The 20125-nt window shown below is 33.9% G+C and overlaps 2 protein-coding genes across 4 annotated transcripts; one reads left to right on the top strand and one right to left on the bottom strand.

The window, feature by feature from the left end:
• Positions 1-3786: 3786 nt before the first annotated feature.
• Positions 3787-9529, bottom strand: LOC145602555 (alpha-mannosidase I MNS5-like). The gene is made up of 15 exons (XM_081658747.1): positions 9194-9529; positions 8666-8708; positions 8502-8567; positions 8357-8418; positions 8160-8259; positions 7265-7447; positions 6854-6902; positions 6592-6771; positions 6365-6485; positions 5995-6076; positions 5816-5901; positions 5623-5723; positions 4788-4929; positions 4538-4688; positions 3787-4416 (listed from the first exon to the last, which is right to left on the bottom strand). The coding sequence occupies exons 1-15, from the start codon at positions 9328-9330 to the stop codon at positions 4186-4188; spliced, it is 1734 nt and encodes a 577-aa protein (XP_081514873.1). The 5' UTR covers positions 9331-9529; the 3' UTR covers positions 3787-4185.
• Positions 9530-11338: 1809 nt separating this feature from the next.
• LOC145589350 (F-box protein CPR1-like) lies at positions 11339-14036 on the top strand. 3 transcript variants are annotated; one of them, XM_081645889.1, is made up of 3 exons: positions 11339-11611; positions 11933-12719; positions 13733-14036. In XM_081645889.1, the coding sequence occupies exons 1-2, from the start codon at positions 11511-11513 to the stop codon at positions 12699-12701; spliced, it is 870 nt and encodes a 289-aa protein (XP_081502015.1). In that variant the 5' UTR covers positions 11339-11510; the 3' UTR covers positions 12702-12719; positions 13733-14036. The 3 variants fall into 3 exon arrangements, 2 of the variants coding, with proteins under 2 accessions (XP_081502015.1, XP_081502009.1); XR_014101661.1 differs by lacking the exon at positions 11933-12719; XM_081645883.1 differs by having other exon boundaries at positions 11339-12719.
• Positions 14037-20125: the final 6089 nt, after the last annotated feature.

Here is a 20125-nt window from a genome sequence, read left to right as displayed (position 1 = left end):
CAACATGATATAAGGGTCACGAGTTCGAATTTCATTAACCCTTCCTTTTCAAAGTGGAATTTTAAGCATTATAAAACCTATCCCGGAAGTTCAATTATCAGCTAAAATTTTTTGTTCAATTGAGACTCATATAAAAGATTATTTAACAACATAGATTTTTTTTTTTAATTTTTCTATTTCTTTTATATAATACAATAATCAAGGGATGTTAACAAGCTGAGTTGAGGTCAATATCCATCTTTAGAGTACGCGGTTGCTTGTTAGCATGGATTATAACACTTTCATTGAATTCAATCACTACAAGAAAATTGGCTTTTTGTAGCGATTATTTTGTAGCGATTGTACATTCGCTACAATATGCAAGTATGTTTGTGAAATAATTAAGGAAATTGTATCATTTTACAATCGCCATGGTTTTCCCATATAAAATCAATTCGGAAAACATAATAATACATATCCACACTATATTTGCACAATTATAAAATTATGAGAAATCGTATCATTTACATGCAATCGCCACTAAATCCCAAAAATCATTACTAAAAGCCTTTTCTACACTAGACATATAAATATTATTTGACAAAGAATACATAAAATATGTCATAATTTATTGGTGAAACATTTAATATAAGAGTTTGAGGTTGCATATTCGAATCTTATAAAGATCATATGTATAATTTTTTTTTTTTGAGAAAATAAGTTCAACATTTATAGCGATTATATAATCGCTACTACAATCACCACGATTGGATGTAGTTTTTCGTATCGATTATTGAGGCCAACCCCAGCAATATTGAAAACCACTACTAAAGGCTAAGGCAACATGGAATATTGTATCGAATGACCATTCGTTGGGAAAACTTTTTGTTGCAATTACAATCGATACTAAAGGTTAAAATAATCGCTACGAAAAGGTTATTTTCTTATAGTGAAGTCCAAGTAAAATTCTCTCGAAATTCAAGAATAAAATTTCAAGTCTCTTATTTTCTTAAACTTTATCTTGCAATCTTATAGTTTGATAAAAAGTTACTCTAGCTAATTCTTAACTAGTCAACCTTTGAAATATGTAATCCTCCATATGAAAGTATTATTTAACAATCTAACACATTGCTAGTTTTGGCAAGAAGTGAACAACATAGATCAATGTATTCTTCTTTGACGATTTTGTTTGATATTTTTGCATTTGGTATCAAAACACTTGATCATTCATGCATGCTAAGCTACTCCATAAAACATTTTCATAAGTTTTTGTTTTTTCCTTGAGCTTCTCACTAGTATTATTGTGACTTTGTGAGATTCTTGAGTCATATGTGAACTAAAAATTATGATTAATTAAATTAAATAAATAAATATAGCAAATATGACATATTTGATTCATAATATAAATCATGGAAAATTCTTAGGATTGCATATAAAAAACTAATAAAAGAAAAGATTGAGAATAGCTACATTAACTATGTGTATAAATTGTTTAATTTATGCGTGTTTTTATCATAACTTCTAAATTTTATACGGAGTACTAATATAAACAAATGTACATAATGTTTATTTGCATCCCTTAGGGTTGTATATACGTCATTACTCATATAACATTATAAGAAATTTACACAAATTGTGATTAATATATTAGAAATTAATTGTGCAAAATGATGTAAAATGGTCACCAACATCAATTCAAACTCTTCCATGCTACTCTTGGTTGATTCGCTTGCTATCTTTTTCTGAATCTTCCCTCAACAAATTGCAATAAATAATTTGGTTAGCTGGATTGAGGGTATATCTACAACAACGACTTAATTAAACAATGACTTAAAAGAGCAACACTTTGCAAGATAGTAAATGAATTAAAAGTATTGTCTTTCTATTTTTTTTAATTTTTATTTTTTTACAGGACTAAACAACAATAATAATGAATAGTCAACACTTCTAGAATTTCAAATACATTAAAATCTCACAATAAAATAAATTTATTATTCTGATTTAAAAATAATTTACTTTACTCAGAAGACGTTTCTAACCAAACAATGTACGAGTATATAGTATATTTCGTACATGTCCTATTGTACCTCTTACGCAAAATTGGTTAATGTCAAACATCGAAGTTGCATTAATCATGCACTAATTGATACTCGAGTACTAGTGTTTGGTGACGCAACCAGCCAAGCAGTGGCATGTACTCGAACATGTTAGGTTACCATTGGGTCTTGTCCCTTTAATTTAAACAGACTTTTATTAAGAGAATTTATTGATATCTTATTAGAAAAAATATATTTCTATGGAGTGTATATATAGGAGTAATTTAATTGCAATACTTTGACTTTTTACTATTCGTATAATAACTTTGGCCATATAATTTTTTTTTTCCCCGAGAAACTGTACATTTTGACTAATCTGTGATGTTCAAAGCACACAAAGATTATTTTAAAAAATAAATGGTTATTACAATAAGTTCATTATATATCTTCTTGGCATATTAACATTTAAACTTTTTTTTTTTTCATTAATATGAGTAGGTCATTTTAGTACATTGTTTAAAGTTGTACGTTGACGTGCGTACTAATCAAAGTATTATAGTCATTTTTTAAAATGGTGGAATTTTTTTCGAATTACTTTTCAAATTAAAGGTCCACAACTAGTGGACAAGGTTTACTTAATGAGATTATTGATCCCATAGACATGTAAATGTAATGGACCTTAGTTGTTTGTGTTGGCTATAATGTGAAACACTGGAGCGTCACACAATCTGCAAATGGTTTGACACGTACGCATGAACTGGAATCTTCGGTGACAAAAATTATGATGGCCACGCTCAAGATAACACCAAACTCACTAAATTCACTAGGTTGCTCTTTCTCTATTCGAAATTTGTCTATTTTGATCGATTGATTGCAATTTTGATAGAATAGAATTCAATTGGTGATTCCTAGTGTTTTGTGGTTAGAAATTAGAGGGCCTTTACCACTATAGTTTTGTCACTCTCTGTTTAAAATCTGATTACCTAGATTTCGAATGTCAGTGTGAACACGCCACACTGTCAATTGATAGCATGACCCGTCATATAAGTTAAGACTTGGAGTTTGAAAATAATTTGAATTAGGCAAACAAGATTAGACTGTATGTATTATGTTAAATAAATTAATTCACTAGTTAAAACTTCTATTCAACTGCATATCAAATATTCCCTCCGTCCCTTAATACAATGTCTCTTTCTCTTTATTATGTGAGGAATAAATGCTCAAAAGAGGCATTGTATTAAGGGACGGAGGTAGTATTATTCTTCATGGCCTCTCAAAGTGATTTGCAACCTTCTTTAACAAGGGGTTTATAGCTTAATTTTAGTCGTTAAGACATTTTCCTTCTAATTCAATTGATCTGATTGTAGTTGAAGGATTGGTCTCTTATATAAACCACTAAATAATTGTTAAAGACTTAATTTGTAATAGACTCAAACTTGCATTAATTCCACCATAGAGTAACTTAGTTATTTTCGACCTATATAACCCTAATTTTAGCGAGTTCCGGATAGTATAAAAAAAAGGGGAGAGACAAAGGAAATGGTGGCATTATCAAAGAATGCTTTAGAATATAATATCAACCTTGTTGAAGAGCAAAGTGGACCAAACCATTTTCATCTAGAGAATAGAAATGACATGGAAGTTTCATTTGCCCCACAACAAAGAAAAATAGGACCATCAAATTATTCTTTTTCTGTCCTCTTACAATGACGAAACTTTGAGAGATTCGGCCCAAAATTTAGAAAAAATGAGTCAAGCTAACTTCAAAATATTTGTGCTATATGATACAAGTAATTGATAAACTACTGCTACTTCTTCATTCTCAGTTTTCACTACAATAATTCAGTATACAAATTACAAAGGTACAGTTTTGTAATAGATGCCGAATACTCATGTTCGATCAACATAAGTATTATGTCCAAACCTCAAAGCTCGTAACTTCAACACCGTATAACACTATTCCCACTTCATGCTTTAAAGCTTTACATTCTGTACAACTTAATGTATGGTTGTCAAGAATACTGTTTTACATGATTTACGGAGTAAATGACAATAAATAATATTTATCTCTATACTTAATCTACTACCTTCAGCAATGAGGAGATATTCGAGTATTTATCATTCTAGACTAGACTGATTGATGGAGATAGTAACATGAATCTGTAGACTGTCATACAAATAACCACAGCCCACAGAAGCCAGCTATGCTGCATGACCTTCGCCTACAACTGGTTGCATCAACACCACAGTCTTCATCAGTCAAACATCTATAATCGATACGGGCATCAGCGACATGGCATGCACTTTCGAGTTTCTGGTAGGCTTGTCTACTAGTGCTTGCAGTCATTGCAGGACATACCTGCAGTGACATCGCACTAGCTCGTCTCACCTTACTTGCTCTCTGTAAATAAGAAGGTTTCAGATTTTAATACAAGAATTTTATATTAACCCAATTATTTCTCTCCATACTATAATTTTTTCAGTTTATGTGAATTGGAGTTAAAATTTCCAAAAACGATTACCTGAATGAAAGTATTATTTGCCAAGGTATACTCTTCTGGAAATTTATCATGCCAGGCAGAAAGCACGGGGAGAGGGTGACCTTCAGTTGTGAAGATGTAGTTCCGATCAACTAAAAATGAGTCATCATAAAGTAGATACAGGTATTTGCATCTGCAGATACAAATCGGAAATTTTGTAAGGGGATTGATATATATAAATAAATAAATAAATAAATAAATAAAAATCTTTCATTGTTGAGTAGAAATATACGTCTCAGCAAGGAAGAAACTGTGCTGATGGTCTTCCAACACCATAGTTGAGACATCTCGAACACTAGCAAAACCACCTTTGACTTTGGTGTGCAAATTTAGAGAGTCTGTAATTGATTCACCCACTTCTAGGTACCACGGATCTGACAATAAGGACAAAATGAGAAATAATTGGAGCACGGATACGTAATAATTTGTTTAGGCCTATGCTATTTTTGACTCTTCATTTTGTCTCAACTCTTACATACCCAGGAGTCCAAGACAGACCCTCGACACTAATACAAGGTTATGTAATCTATTTTCACACATACACCTCAATTTTCTTACACCAAATATTCATGAGAAAGAAAAATGAAAAAAGTGAGAAAAATAACATATGATAATGAGACATAAGCTCACAAACAGACTAGAGAGTAGAGACAAGAATTTAACAAGAACTAGTGACCAAGTTCAACCTAAAAAGCATACATGTATCTGAAACATTCATGCAAATGTTTTTGAGATTAAAATTATATTTCATGCAAGCCATAAGTTAGTGTCCAACTTTGAGACAATTTTGCCGCGTCTAAAAATTTGAGACCTACATGTCCAGCACTTGGATATGTACCTATACCTAACCCAACACTCATACTGGTGTATAGAAACATAGGTTAGGTTAAACAGCAAGGACAATTGTATGAGTATACCTGCATCCCAATCACATTCGAGCAGTGCGATAGCAATCTCGATTATAAAAAAAAAAAAAAAAAAAATTTAAAATAATAAATAAAAAATTGATGAAAACTTGTGCTACAGTGCTACCTATATTAGCATTGTTTGAAGGCTAATTAGCTAACCTTTGGTAGCTTGATACAAGTAGAAGGTTGATTCTGCCAATTCAGGACGTAGCGGATAATACTTTTCTGTTGGATGCAGCATTTGATGGTCAAGAAGATATCTAAAAACAATTGAGGCTCAATTCAGTGAAAAGTAGGGAATTCCCATTAGTTTAACAAAGAGACACAATAGAGGTTGCAGCTCTGATAATACCTTTCAGGCAAAACACCAAATCTCTCCCAAACCTTGAAAAACTCACGGTGTGAGGAATTCGCAGCTGCAATATCTCCAACAAGAACCTATGCACAACCGCATAGATATAGCTATCAGATTAATCAGAATAATTTTGCTACACTAAACTGTAGCCCCAGACAATATCATTTCAAACTTGCCTGTACTCCAGGCCAAAATGCTTGGAGGCTCGTAAGTTGCCAGTAAGTAGCATGCCCAGTTCTCATATCTGCTTCATGATACCTACTCAATAAGAAACAGTTAACAATTATTAAAGGATCAACTATGCATGCCAATCACTCTATTTTTTACGAACCATATTCCTAAGGGTTACATATAAGCAAAATTCCTAATATGGGAATTCATGACAATATCAAGAATCAGTGTTATAAAATGCTTTTAGGCTTTTAGTATTCTATAATTTCTAGTTATACTTGTAGCCCTTAAGGTCACGTGTAGCCTTAGCATTTCAATACAACAGAAAACTTATTAGCTTTTCAAATAAGAAAGCAGTGTAATTCATTATTATACCATGGACCATGTCTGAAATATTTCTGGACAGCAACATAAGCAGACTGAAACATCCTCCAATACTCCTCCTTTCCAAAGAGAATGTAGGCTTTGACTAAATACTCATAAAATGAGTCAACTCCTACACCGCATCAAAAATAATTCAGCCACAAGAAAAGTAAAATTCAAATTCCTTAATACATGCAGATAAAATTACACAAGTGACGATTGAAAAAATGACAGCTTACCAGCACCAATCCCAGAAGAATGCTCTATCCACTTTCCAGTAACCACGTCCAGTGTTGTCCCCAACAGATTCAAGGAACTTCTTAAGCTCCATAACTTACGCAAAGCACGAAAAGCTGCAGCTTCATACTGTGGGTTTCCAGTCAATTTTGATAATGCCCCCATTTCGAGAATCAGGGAGCCTGACATTAGAATACTAAGTAAGCCATACTTATCACTAAATCTCCAAAATTCATATGACTGTATCCAAGAAAATCTCCTCACCAGAACCAGATGTGCTTGTTTCCGTTGTCTCATTCGCCATTACTCCATACTGTTCACATAATTTTGCATTCATCCTGAGTCATATATCCTTCTTACAGCAAAACCAGTGGATCATCTTCATATATTAAAAAGAAGTCTAAGCAAAACAATAACATTTCACTCAGCACAAACTAATAACAAACTATCTTTCATCACAATGTGACTATGCCGAATTGCCAAGTTTATTCTAAAAACCCAAAACTAGGGAAAGGGATTCTGTTACAGAAAAAGAAGCACTAAAAAATGGCAGAGAAAACCTTGAATGGAATGACTCACAGAGTGAAAAAGAAAATGTGCTTAGCTACACTTATATATTTCCTGATAATATTCTACTCTTCATAGTCAAAAACACATTCTAGGAATTGGCATTACCTTAAGATTAATCCATGCATATGGTAATCCCGTTGGTGTACTAAATGCAGGCAAAAAACGTTGTCCCAAGTCTTCAGCTAGAGTAAGCAGCTCATTCTTGTAAGTTCCTGGAGTGAACCTGTTTCTAGAATCAATTGCAAGCATATGAGCAGAAACAAGTCCCCCAAGAACTCTTATGTTGCACTACAGATTGTCATCAAGAGAAGGAAATATCAATTAAGTTCTACATAAGCTAAGTTTATATGGCTTCAAGCATCAAGTTAAGGAACATTTATGAAATTTGAAATACATGCTGAAGGATACACATCCTTAGCATCTATTTTTGTTTCATTTATAGTGTGCTGCAAAAACTCAAATGATAATGAAAACATTAGAACTGGTTCCATTTCATCAACACATGCCGCTTGAGTTCTATAGGACTCTCTAGGCAATGTATTCCTTTACACCCAAATTTAATTACCCTTCCCAATAAATGAATCCTGTATTGGAGCCTTGGAGGTATTACTACAGCTAGCTCAGCAACTTGGGATAACAGAAATTAGTTGGTTTGTTAGAGCTGTGTAGCAAACTCTTTGTAGTATAACATACTCTTCTGTTAGATAGCTGGTAATGAGAATTGTATAATTATTCAACCAACAATTCTCTCTATTTTTCTCTTCTTCTACATTATTCTATAGTTGCTAAAATAAGCAAAGGCCTCTGTTTCATCATCCATAGTTCCTTAGTATCAAACTAGCCAATGTGACACTAACAAAGAAGCTAAATTCTACAAATGATATACATCCAAGGAATTGTTTTTAGAATAAGAAAAAATGAAAATCATACAACCACTAGAATCACAATTGTGCTAACATGAATATCTTTGAACAAGATGTTTAATGCCTATAAAGCGTACCTCAAATAGATTCACCCTTGCATCCACATCAAATGTTAGGTTTTCAGAAAGCCAGGACACTGCCCGTTCAAACTCTGTATTGTTACCTAATATAAGAAGACTGAAACAAAAATTTTATCCTACAGTCAAAACACAAGGCCAACAAAACCGAAAACATAAACGTATAAAATAAACGCCCTCTATTACTAAATGAGTACCTGGATAATGACTCGATAAGTGTAAGTGCAGAACCCTTGTAATTTTGTGGCAAGTGTTCTAACTGAAAAAATAGAGCAGTAATCAACAAAAATGCAGGTGTAATAAATGGGATGTTAATCAATTTCTATGCAAAATATCTCTCACCCTCAAATTTCCTAGCTCGCTCAGCGAGTCCGTGAAAGATTTTGTCAGAGGTTTCAGCTCATCATGCTACAAGAATTACAAAACAAATGAAATTAATTTAAGTATTAAAGTTCCTACAAACTGCAATAATCGACGGAATTGCATATTAAGGAGCTTATACGAACCGGAAAGGCGTATTTCATGTAATTGTCATAGGCATGATAAAACCTGAAATGGAAATGTACAAGCTCATACTGTCAAAAGATCAAGCTCGATAATTGAATTCAAAAGAGCAATGAAAGATTATAACTTTAGGGATAAAAAATTGAAGATTATGTTAGTATAATTATCCAACATATTGAAATTTGAAAAGAAACTGTAAATTGATCCTGCTAAAATGATTTGAAGGCCAGAAATAGTAAGCTACAAGATTCTACTGATGCCTTCAAATTTATGAATTGATCATGTGGAATTGGCAACAAATTGAAGTAAATTGAACATACAAATCAAAATTGCAAATTGCAACAGATTTTAAAGAAAACAAATTTAATGAATCATGAATTAGAACACTGTAATTTAATGGGAAAACCCCAGAACATGAAAATCAACAAGATTGAGCAAAAAATGGAGTACCCAATAAGAAATTGACAGAAAAAGGATTACAATTGAAACAAGAATTGAAGTAGAAATTGTATAAATAGCTAGAATCTTACATACGGCGGACTTTCTCTCTCATCAGAAGTTTCTTACGGCAGAGATGGGAATCGGGATCAGATAGAGAAAGCTTGAGAAGGGCAGTCGAAATCAGGAAAATTATGAGAACCCATGTTCTCCAATGGCGGATTGACATGATTTTTCAGGTCAATCCCCAGTTACTGGGGATGGGATGATGAAGAGTTGTTCTTGTGGATGTTGAGGGAGGGAAGATGGTGGTAAATGTTAATGAAGGGAATCAGGGAATTCAATTGAGTCATGGAGATCTAACGAGAATTTGATGCTAACTTGGCTCTCCCGGGGTCGGTTTGTGACCCCGGCCAAGTTATGCCTATACGATGTGGCAATGGGTCACACATTGCCTATATCGACTAAAAACAAATGAGTGGTTGTATAGTTGTATTACTCGTATATAGAGTGGTTGTATAGTTGTATTACTCGTATATAGATACATTGTTGATGGGGATTTTAGTTGATTTAGTCTAACATCAAAGTCAACATCATTCTAGAGCTTAATGCGTGGAGTCTTTTTGGTCGATTTTATTGGATTTGCGGTAATTTTAATACAAGGATGAACAAGGGACAAAGGATCTTTAACAAGTAAGGAGAAATGGAGAATATTAGGGTTAATCTTAGTTATTTTGATACAAGGAGATCAAGTGACACGATTTTATGATGATCGTTTTACAAAATAATACTCTCATTTTGATTGTACATGTTTGCTAACATATTACTTTGACAATAAATATTTTAATTGCATAATAAGTAAAATTTCAGTTTAGTTCAATTCAGCTCCAAACATAGTCCTATTGACTCTTGTTAGTAAATATTTACTTATTATGCAAATTTTTATTTTATTATTATTATTTTTTACTTATTATGCAATTAATTTTTTTTTTACTTATTATGCAATTAAATCTTTTAACTACATAATAAGTAAATATTTTTAATTCAGTTCAATTTAGTATAGCTCCAATCAGTTCAGTTCAATTAAGCTCCTAATTTCCTTCTCTCATAAACAATTCATTTCAGCTCTATTCAATTCAGTTAAGTAACTCAGAACATGCCCTGAGAGTAATTTAGAAGTTTTTTCATCTTATGAATTCAAGATCCTAAGTGATAATATTTTTGAAACGGAGGGAGTACATTGAAATAGTTCATCTCATATGATTATGTTTTAACATAATTATAAAATACAATCAGAAAAAAAATTTGTAAAACAATGTTAAAAAGTTAAAATATGTCAATTTACTCGTAAAAAAAGTCAATTTAAAAGAATTGAGTAAATGCTTCATTTTCAATACTTTGTATTTTACACTGCCTTTGTCCCTTTATTTTTGCTCCATAAGCCATATCCATTTTTAGGTCATTTGACTATAAATTGCCGTTAAATAATCTATAAGAGATAATATGGTCATGGGATCATCAAATTTTATATAATTTTTACGCCTATGAAAATGAAGATATATACAAAATGCATTTTAAGACGCGACTTAAAACCGTTAAAAGTCAAATGAGGAAAAAAAACGGGGCCGGCAACTCGGGGAGTATAAGGTAAGTCGAGGAGGAGGAAGTACAAATGGAGTGTTGTGAGACAAATGTAAATGTCTCACAACCATTAAAATAACATAAAAGTAAAAAAAAAAAAAAAGAGAGAAAGGAGGAGAGAGATAGGAGGAGTGAAAAAAGTGGTGTGGGCCCCACTAAAAATTTTCAGAAATGATTTCACGAGCAAAAACGACAAAAAAATTGGGAGCACAACTACTGAGAGTATATTTTGTACCACTGAGGATTTTTATAAGTACCACTAAAACCGCATTGAGTACCACTGGCAGTGTATTTTATTAGTTAATTTTGGCTTTGTTTTTTGTTTGTGCGTTTCCTGTTTGTTTGGCTATGCCTCTTTTGGAAGGGAAAAAAAAACAGTCTAATTAGACATTTGAACCTTTTTTTAAATACCACTAAAATTATATTTTGTAATACTGAGAGCGTATTTTGTACCATTAAATCTAAAAGGCAAAATTTAAATCCCGCATAAAATGACCAATTTACCCCTACGAGACACTTTTCCCTCTCTCTCAACCCTCCGTTTATATAACCTCGTCGAGGAGAGGATAGAGTTGGCCACAAGCTGAGCTAGTCAAAGTAGGTCCCGCTAATTTCGGATAGGAGTCAAAAATTAAGGTCCCGCTAATTCCGTTTTTAAGTCAAAACAGGAAATTCATTCATTCAAATTCCCTCAAAAAAATTCCCTAATCTTCAAATACTGTAACAAAGTTGAGCCATATCTCTGATTATTCGAGTGAATGATCAACCATGGAAGAAGAAAGAGTGATTAATCCAGCCGATAAACTGCTGCCGGAATTATGGATGGAAATCTTCTCAAAACTTCCGGCAAAAACCCTGCTAAAATCAAGGTCTGTTTCCAAATTTTGGCGTTCTTTAATCGATAACCCTAGTTTCATTTCTATGCATATCACCCATTTCAAGAACAATTCCAACAAACATTTCGTTTTATCCTATGAAACCCGGAATACAATGTGGATTTTAAATGAATTGGAATTGAATATTAGGGTTCGAACAATGGGTAAATTTAGAAAACGTGAAGAAATTTTGGAAACAATCTTTTTATCATCTGAGTATCATATTGATTATAAGGGTTATGTTGATGGGTTGATTTTATTTGGTCAATTAATTGGGGATAAATATGATTTGTTCTTGTTTAATCCTTCAATTAGGAAGCGTATGTTGTTACCCCAGATACCCTTTTGTCCTGGTGGTCGTGCTGATACTGTTATCGGGTTTGATCCTGTTATTAATGATTATAAGGTTGTTATGATTTTCTTTCCTTTCGTGTTGTCGGAACTTGAGGGGCCGGCTTCGATTCTAGTTTACGAGCTTGGCACAGGATGTTGGAGGGTTAATGTTGGTGTTGAGGTTCCAATTATGTGGTATTTTGGAGATAAAGTGTTAGCTAGAGGGGTTATGCATTGGATATCATTTAGTCTTGATGAGCGTCCTTTGCGTACGAATTATACCCATATTGTTTCCTTTGATTTTGGTAGTGAGACGTTTAGCTACACTGAGTTGCCTGGTGATCGATGGGATGATAAGGATAAATTCACTTGGCCTTTCCTTCTAGGTGATCAATTTGCTGTTTTGGATGTTGCTCGTGCGAGTGTTTGCATATGGGTGATGAAGAAGTGTGGGGGGAGTGGGATGGAGGCGTGGAGTAAATGGTATCACACTACAGATTCAGACACCTATAAGTTTTTTCTGGAGCACAAAGCTGTAAAAAATTTGATATATATCGAGAGTATCCACAAGTTTCTGTTGGAGGTGGATGGAGTAGTGAAATCTTATGACTTGGAGAGCCATAAGATGAAGAATCTTGAGGTCACTGATTGTTGCTATGTTATGGATCCTTATGTGGAGAGTTTATTGCTGTGCAAAGGATTGAATGATCAGTTTTCAACAAAAATAATGGAGTACGGTGGTTTTGGCTGAGCAGCAGGGGAAAAATTGGTATGGCATTAGACTGCTTGTTTAATTTTTATCTTCAATCTTTTAGAAAGTAAATTACTTTACAAATTTAATTTACAGTGCTGTTGGCCTGTAACATCTTCTATGCTAATATTGCAATTTTCTTGGTAGCATGAGTAGAGCATATACAGCAATTTTCCTTCATTCAATTGGGTAATCAACATCTTTTCCGTCATTTTGTTGTGGCAGGCTTTTACACTTATGTCTTAAGATTATTGTGGAAGACTATCAAAATATTCATATAACTCTATAAAAACTTGAGTTGCTTTTGTATCTAATTCCAGACACTACATTTGAAGCAGAATTTTATGTAAGGTTAAACACTTTCTTGGCCTGTACTAGCTTTCTTTAAATTATCACAGATCTATGGCTTGATATTCATAGTTGGGAATTGAGTTACATAGCTCATGGATATGATACGTCTTGTGCAATTGAAAACGTACTGCATTTTTGTTACTCAGCTCACTTGCACAATAGACATAGCTTTTGTTACAGAAAAGAGTATTTAACTTCTTTTGTTAATGGAAATGACCTCAATGTATGTGTGAAGTGTGAATCTTTGTGATATGTATAACATAATCTATCTCAAGATCTCTTCTTGTTTTCTTTATGTAATGAAAAATGTAACTTGGATTGTGAAAGGATTGAATTGCTTACTTTTTGTATTTCCATGGCAAAGGCTGAAAAAACAGAGAAGGGTAGTTGCGATGTTATGTTAAAATTCCTATTGCTACTTTGTTTTTACGTTCTTGTTCCTTTTCTTTTTATTAGTAAATGAGATCTCGTTATTTTCACTCTACCATTACTAGTTAGCATTGCTTAATCATTACAAAGGTGATCCTCTGTTTAATCTTAATGTTTAAGGTAGATTGCTGTTATTATGATACAACTTGTATATTTCTTCTGTGCTTGCATCCCTTTCATAGATAGTTCAAGTATTTGTTTGCCATTATGTTATTCCTCTGTAGCTTAAACTTTGTTATGTTTTGTTTTAGGGAATTAACAGCTTATGATTAGGTGCCGATGAAGCTAAAATCTGTTGCAATTTGACCATCTGTTTGGTTATCAAAGCCTACTAGGCAGAAGTTTTTCACCGCCAATCAACAGCATATTGAATTTTGGTAATTTAATCTGCATCAGACTTCCTCTTTTAGTACTATGATCACAGTAAAATAATTGATGTTTTTAACTGCTTTTCATCTTGCCTAAGTAATTCGTTTTATGAGCCAGACTCCTCTAGATCCTGGTACTGTTCCTTTTGGTATTCTGCAGCAATTTAAGTGATGAGTATTATTATTACTTGCGACTTTACGAGTAATCTTCTAAATTTTTACTACTCCGTGTCTCCGTATAGTATATACCTACATTCTGAACTGAAATACATTTACATCTTGATGCTTTACGTATGCTTGGTTCTGTCCAATGCACGTGCAGATGGGTTCGTTAATAACGTTTGTTGCACTTGAGATCAAATAATTGGTTGTGTTTGAAACTGTTTTTCACTAAGCCATAACGTCAGATCAGCCTACAATGCTACTGATAGAAGGTCAAATTTTTATGCTGCTGATACTAGTCTGTTTCCCTTTACTGATTTGTTTTGTTTCTGGTTTCTTATTCGCCTAGAGCCTTTACTGTTATTCGGGAAAACCTTGAGGAGGCTCCCAAAACAATGGTCAAAAGCTTATAACTTCCATATAATAAGTTATTTTGATCTTTAAAATATGTTTATACTAGTTTATTACTCAAAAGATTGAAGTAGGAGATTGACTTTGGTAGTATGAAAATTCTATCTATTTTGGGAAGTTTTTTTAGGACAAGTCTTATTTTAGAAAGTCCTTCATGGAAACTACCATGATACTCTGATTACGATGAAGAAATAGATGACATTGAAGAAGATTTAAGGATTCGAGGAAGCTGATCAAATTAAAAGGTTGTGTCGAAAACTTGGTTATTTGATACAAGCTAAAGGGGGTAACCGGTAACGATAACATAATTCTAGAGCAAGACCCAGACCCTGATCCGGCTTACTATTATTGATAATCAAAGAAGCGTGTAAAGTTTAAGGTTGCAATAGGAATAAGCTAGGATGCATGGATACTTCATCCAACTGTCGTGTTCGTGTCGGACATGTCGGACATAATGACAGACACTCGTGAAACACGCGACGATACGTCTCATTATGATATGGGTTCAACTTTTTTTTTTTAATGAAAAAATTTAAGTAAACTAAGATAAATGAGATAATTATTAAATAATAGGAGTGTTTTCATATAAATTTCATTGTTAATATTATACAATATGATCAAATGAGCGGATGGAATGTCAAATATATGGTCAAATTCTTTTTTTAAAATATATTATCTGAATTTTAACATTTTGTGCCCGTGTCCTTTATTTTGATATAGATGTTTTCCCGTATCCGTGTCAATATCCGTATTTGTGTAGCCTAGGGAATAAGTACTTCAATTTGAACCTACGAAAGCTTATGGAAGGTTGAGTTAGCTAGTTTTCTAGCCCTAACCCATAAATAGATTGTACTCCGTAACAATTTTTTGGGTTCAAGCATGGTTGTTTATCCTGGCCCACTGTTTTATATTATCAACTCTTGTTACAAATTCTTACATAGACCCTGGTCCACCTATCCTATGTGGACCAGGCATTAAACACACTCTTCTCTTAATTAAACACAACTTCACCTTGTTCTTCAAATCCCGCCATCTTAACTTTTTTTTCCCTTCTTTATAAGATCACTCTTCCCTATTTAATCTGATTTTTTTACTTCTTTTTCAATCATAATTTAGATCCACAACATTGTCTAGATCAAAGAAATCATTAACATTATCTCTTCTTTTTCTTTTTTTCTCCTTAATTTCACTCTTTTGAACTTCCTCTTTCTTCTTCTTAACATTTTCTTGCTTCTTCTGAACTTTCTTCTTTTGAGACTCTTTCTTAGCCTTCTTTTGAGCTTCCTTTTTAGCTTGATTTTCAGTCTCCTTTTGACTTTCCTTTTTAGCTTGATTCTCAGCCTCCTTTTGAGCTTGATTCTCAGCCTCCTTTTGAGCTTGATTCTCAGCTTCTTGGATTGGTGTTGGGTGGTGGATTTGGGTTGAAGTTCAGATTGGTTGCTGTAATAAAACAAATGCTTCTTGAATTAAAAAATAACAATATCAAAATTTGAATAGGAATCACAAATTATATGAAATAAAATCATAAAACATTTGAACAGTAATAACAAATTATATGAACTAAAACCACAAAATATTTGAACATTGATCACAAATTATATGAACTAGAACCACAATATATTTGAACAGTAATCACGAATTATATGAACTAAAAACACAAAACATTTGAACTTATAAAATAAATGCTTCTTAGTTTAAAAAATAACAATATCAATTTTTGAACAGTAATCACGAAATATATGAACTAAAACCACAAAATATTTGAACGATAATCACAGATTATATGTACTAAAACCACAAATCATTTCGACAGCAATTACGAATTATATGAACTAAAAACACGAAATATTTGAGCCTATGATTTACTTGGTTTCTCCATTTTCTGAATGTTGCTTGTCTATCTTTTTTAAAATCTTTGGATCAACAATTCGACTTGTTATGTCCATTTTCTTCTTCCTTTTGTTTCGGATTTGAGAAATTGTCCTGTTCAAACTCAAGGTTTCAATTCATCATTTAATTTCAAAATTCAACAATTATATAGGGTTTTAATTTACTTACAATTGATCTTCATCACTATCAGAAGAATTTGGGTACCTAAAAAATGTGAAAATTGTTCAAAAATTATACCCAATTTACAAATACTACGAATGAAATTTTAACAAATTATAACAACTACGAACGAGTAATTGCAAATTCAAAGAAATTTAAACAAAAGTATAATTTCAGAAATTTTATTTACCTTTCTGCATTGTTTTCTTGCTTTTCATCCATGGCTATGCTTGAATTTTCAGAGGAGAGAGAAACGAGAATTTTTCGTAGTGTTTGTGTTGATGGCTATAAGTTCAGAATTTATTATGTCAGAGTGTTGTTGGAGTGGAAAGAAAGAAAGGAGAGGTTGGGCCGCTTTATTTGTAATGTGTTTGTGATGATGGATTGTGGTATTTGGGCTAGTGGTCCACCTATTTTAGATGGACCAGGGTCTACCATAGATCTATTGAACTCTTGTCTCTACAAAACTATAACCCTAATAACTAAAAACCCTAGGAAGTAACATAAACCCTAGGAAGTAAAATAAACCCTAATACCCTAATATAAGAAGCAGCATTTTGCGTCTCAGAAAAATTAAACCAGCCCCAAAAGAAAATCAAATCAAAGCTAACAAACCAGCCATGCCAAGAAGAAGAGGAGGGCGAAGAAAAGGAAGAAAACCAAGACGAAGGAAAGTGAGACGTCTTCCGAATGATGTATTAACAGACATATTTCATGTTAGGAAGATATTCCTTGTCTTTCTCATTGATTTGCAATGTATAAATACAATCAGATTCTAGGTAATTACAATCTAGGAAATAAAATACTCTCTAGGGAAGACTATACAAATATTAATGTATCAACCTAGGGAATAATGTATACATTGCATCTAACAATACATTGTATCTAATACACCCCCGTAGTCAAAAGCGGGAGGTAATCGGACGCTGAGGCTATCACGAAAGTCTTCGAATAAAAGTTGCGGTAGTCCCTTAGTAAAAATGTCAGCCACTTGGTAACGAGAGGGAATGTGAAGTACTCGAACTTGACCTCGAGTGACTTTTTCACGAACGAAGTGGATGTCCATTTCAATGTGTTTGGTGCGTTGGTGTTGAACTGGATTGCCGGTGAGGTAAACCGCACTCACATTGTCACAATAGACCACGGTGGCTTTCTTGATGGGGCAACGGAGCTCAAGAAGGAGATTGCGTAGCCAGCAGGACTCGGCTACCACATTTGCCACACCCCGATATTCGGCTTCAGCACTTGATCGAGACAAGGTGGGCTGCCTTTTTGCCGACCAAGAAATTAAGTTGTCTCCAAGAAAAACGCAATAGCCGGAGGTGGAGCGTCTCGTGTCTGGCAGCCACCCCAATCGGCGTCGGTGTAGGAGAGAAGACCCGAGAGAGATGATGGATACAAGTGTAAACCAAGCTTCAAAGTACCTTGTAGATATCGCAAAATGCAGCGAAGAGCTTGCATATGTTCCTTGCGAGGGTCATGCATGAAGAGGCATACTTGTTGAACGGCATATGAGATATCGGGGGGCGGGTAAAAGTCAAATATTGTAGAGCACCCGCCAAGCTTCGGTATAGAGTAGGGTCCTCGGTTGGTGGGCCGCAAGTAGCACTTAATTTTGCTTTGGTGTCGACAGGGGTGGATGATGGCTTGCATGAAGACATGTTAGCTCTAGCTATGATATCCTTGGCATATGCTTGTTGAGATAGAAATATGCCGTTGCTGTGGTGTGTGACCGAAATGCCAAGGAAGGAGCTAAGTATGCCAAGGTCCTTTATTGCGAACTCCGAACTTAATTTGGACATTATAGACTTGCGAAGAGTATCGGATGAAGCGGTGAGGACGATGTCATCAACATAGAGAAGGATGTAGGCCACTTGTTTGCCATGACAATATATGAAGAGAGAGTGGTCGGACTTGCTATGAATAAACCCAAGAGTGGACACAAAAGTAGCAAAGCGGTGGTACCAAGCCCGAGGAGCTTGCTTGAGCCCGTATAGAGCTTTATTGAGGAGGCAAACATGACCCGGTTTATTTTTGTCACGAAAACCGGGTGGTTGATGCATGTACACGGTGTAACGCCCCATATTGTTGAACTAATAAATTTTGAATTTATTATGTGTATAATGTTGTTTTCTATTCAAATCATAACACTTTTAATTTATGATTGATAAGAGTGTAAAACTAATTTGAAATATTACTTGTTAATTATTTATTTACGGTCTTTAGTTGAGCCGGTTGAGGCGAATTATACCGAGGTTACTGTTATGGACCGAATCAAATCTAGGTGTTTGGGCTATAACCTAAGAGGTGTTTGGGCTGATTTGGGCGTGGGATTTGAGTAGTGTGCTAGTATTTGAGTTGGTTTTGAAAGTTAGATATTGGATTCTTTCATTTGACTCTTTAGTTGCCAAGTTAATGCTCCCCTTAATTCTTGCCTTCAATTTATATTCTCTTGCTTCTTATAACACCCAAACCCATTATATTTGCTGCCCTCATTAAGAAAATAATGATCAGTTTTCTTTCCCATTGACCGTGAGAATCAATCCTCAAAAGTATTTGCACTCTTCCTTCATTCACCTCCATAATATATCTCCTTCTTCCTCAATTCTTGTGAAACTGTGGCTGGGTTTTATTTTTGCAAGGATCGCCATACTTTCCCTCTTGATTTGGCTGTGAAAAATAAGTAAGTTTAATGGGTTAAACCCTTTCCTTTTTCGTCCCCTCGTGTATGGTTTGTTATACATACATCTAGTTTATTTCAACCTTGTTTTGTATAGGTTTTCAAGATCATCAAGAGGACTAGTTCGTATTGAGTTTTTTCTGGTTTCTTGGGTTTTATCGGAAGTTTATCGAGGTAACTAGCATTATTCCTTTACTTTAGAAATCAAGATTGGGTTTAGGAGGGGTTAGATATGTTTTATAGGATTTGTGGTTCAAGTTTCGGTTGCGGTTTTACATAAGTTTCCATGCGTGTATCTTGAGTGGTGTTTGACAGGTTTCCCTTCCTTCCATGCTTAATTTAGTTTGATATCTATGCTTGGTTATTACGTAATGTTCCTATGATGATTTCATGGTGTTTATGAATAATAATTTTGCGAGTTATAAGATGTGTTAAATCCAAAATAATTGTAGCCGCTGCCTATAGAAATTGTGCGTGTGTTTGGGGCTACTTATCATGTTGTCTGACTAATTTTTTCTAGCTTGTTCTGAAGTGATTATGTCAAGGTATCATTAGGGATTATTTTTAGATTGTTCAAGTTGTGAAAAGGTGGGTCTTATCATGGTTGTTAGGCCTTGTAAGCCTAAAAACGTTGCTGTCAATGTTCTATGGGTTTACAGCTCTATTTTTCCTTGATTTGCTTGGTTTTTGTGTCTATTATGGTATAGCATCATGTTAGGTATATCCCTAAGTTAAATTATCATGTTTTGGGGTGAGTTTTGATGTGATTATAAGCCTAAAACAAAGCAAGGTGCTGCTGCCAGGTTAGTTTGTTAGGTGCGTGAATTGAGTGGTTTAAAGTGATGTATTGTAGAATATTTATGCCTAATCTTGTGTCTATCCTGACCTATGTTGTTTTTAGAGTGTGTATGATAATGGGCTAAGGTTAATTGGGAGTTTAAGGGTTGTTTTGGGTGAATTTGTTTTGCAATGTG

The sequence above is a fragment of the Chenopodium album genome, chromosome 2, assembly GCF_948465745.1.
Source record: "Chenopodium album chromosome 2, dcCheAlbu1.1, whole genome shotgun sequence".
Lineage (NCBI taxonomy): Eukaryota > Viridiplantae > Streptophyta > Magnoliopsida > Caryophyllales > Amaranthaceae > Chenopodium > Chenopodium album.
The sequence above is the reverse complement of the archived record's forward strand: the minus strand, read 5'-3'. Positions and strand labels throughout refer to the sequence as shown.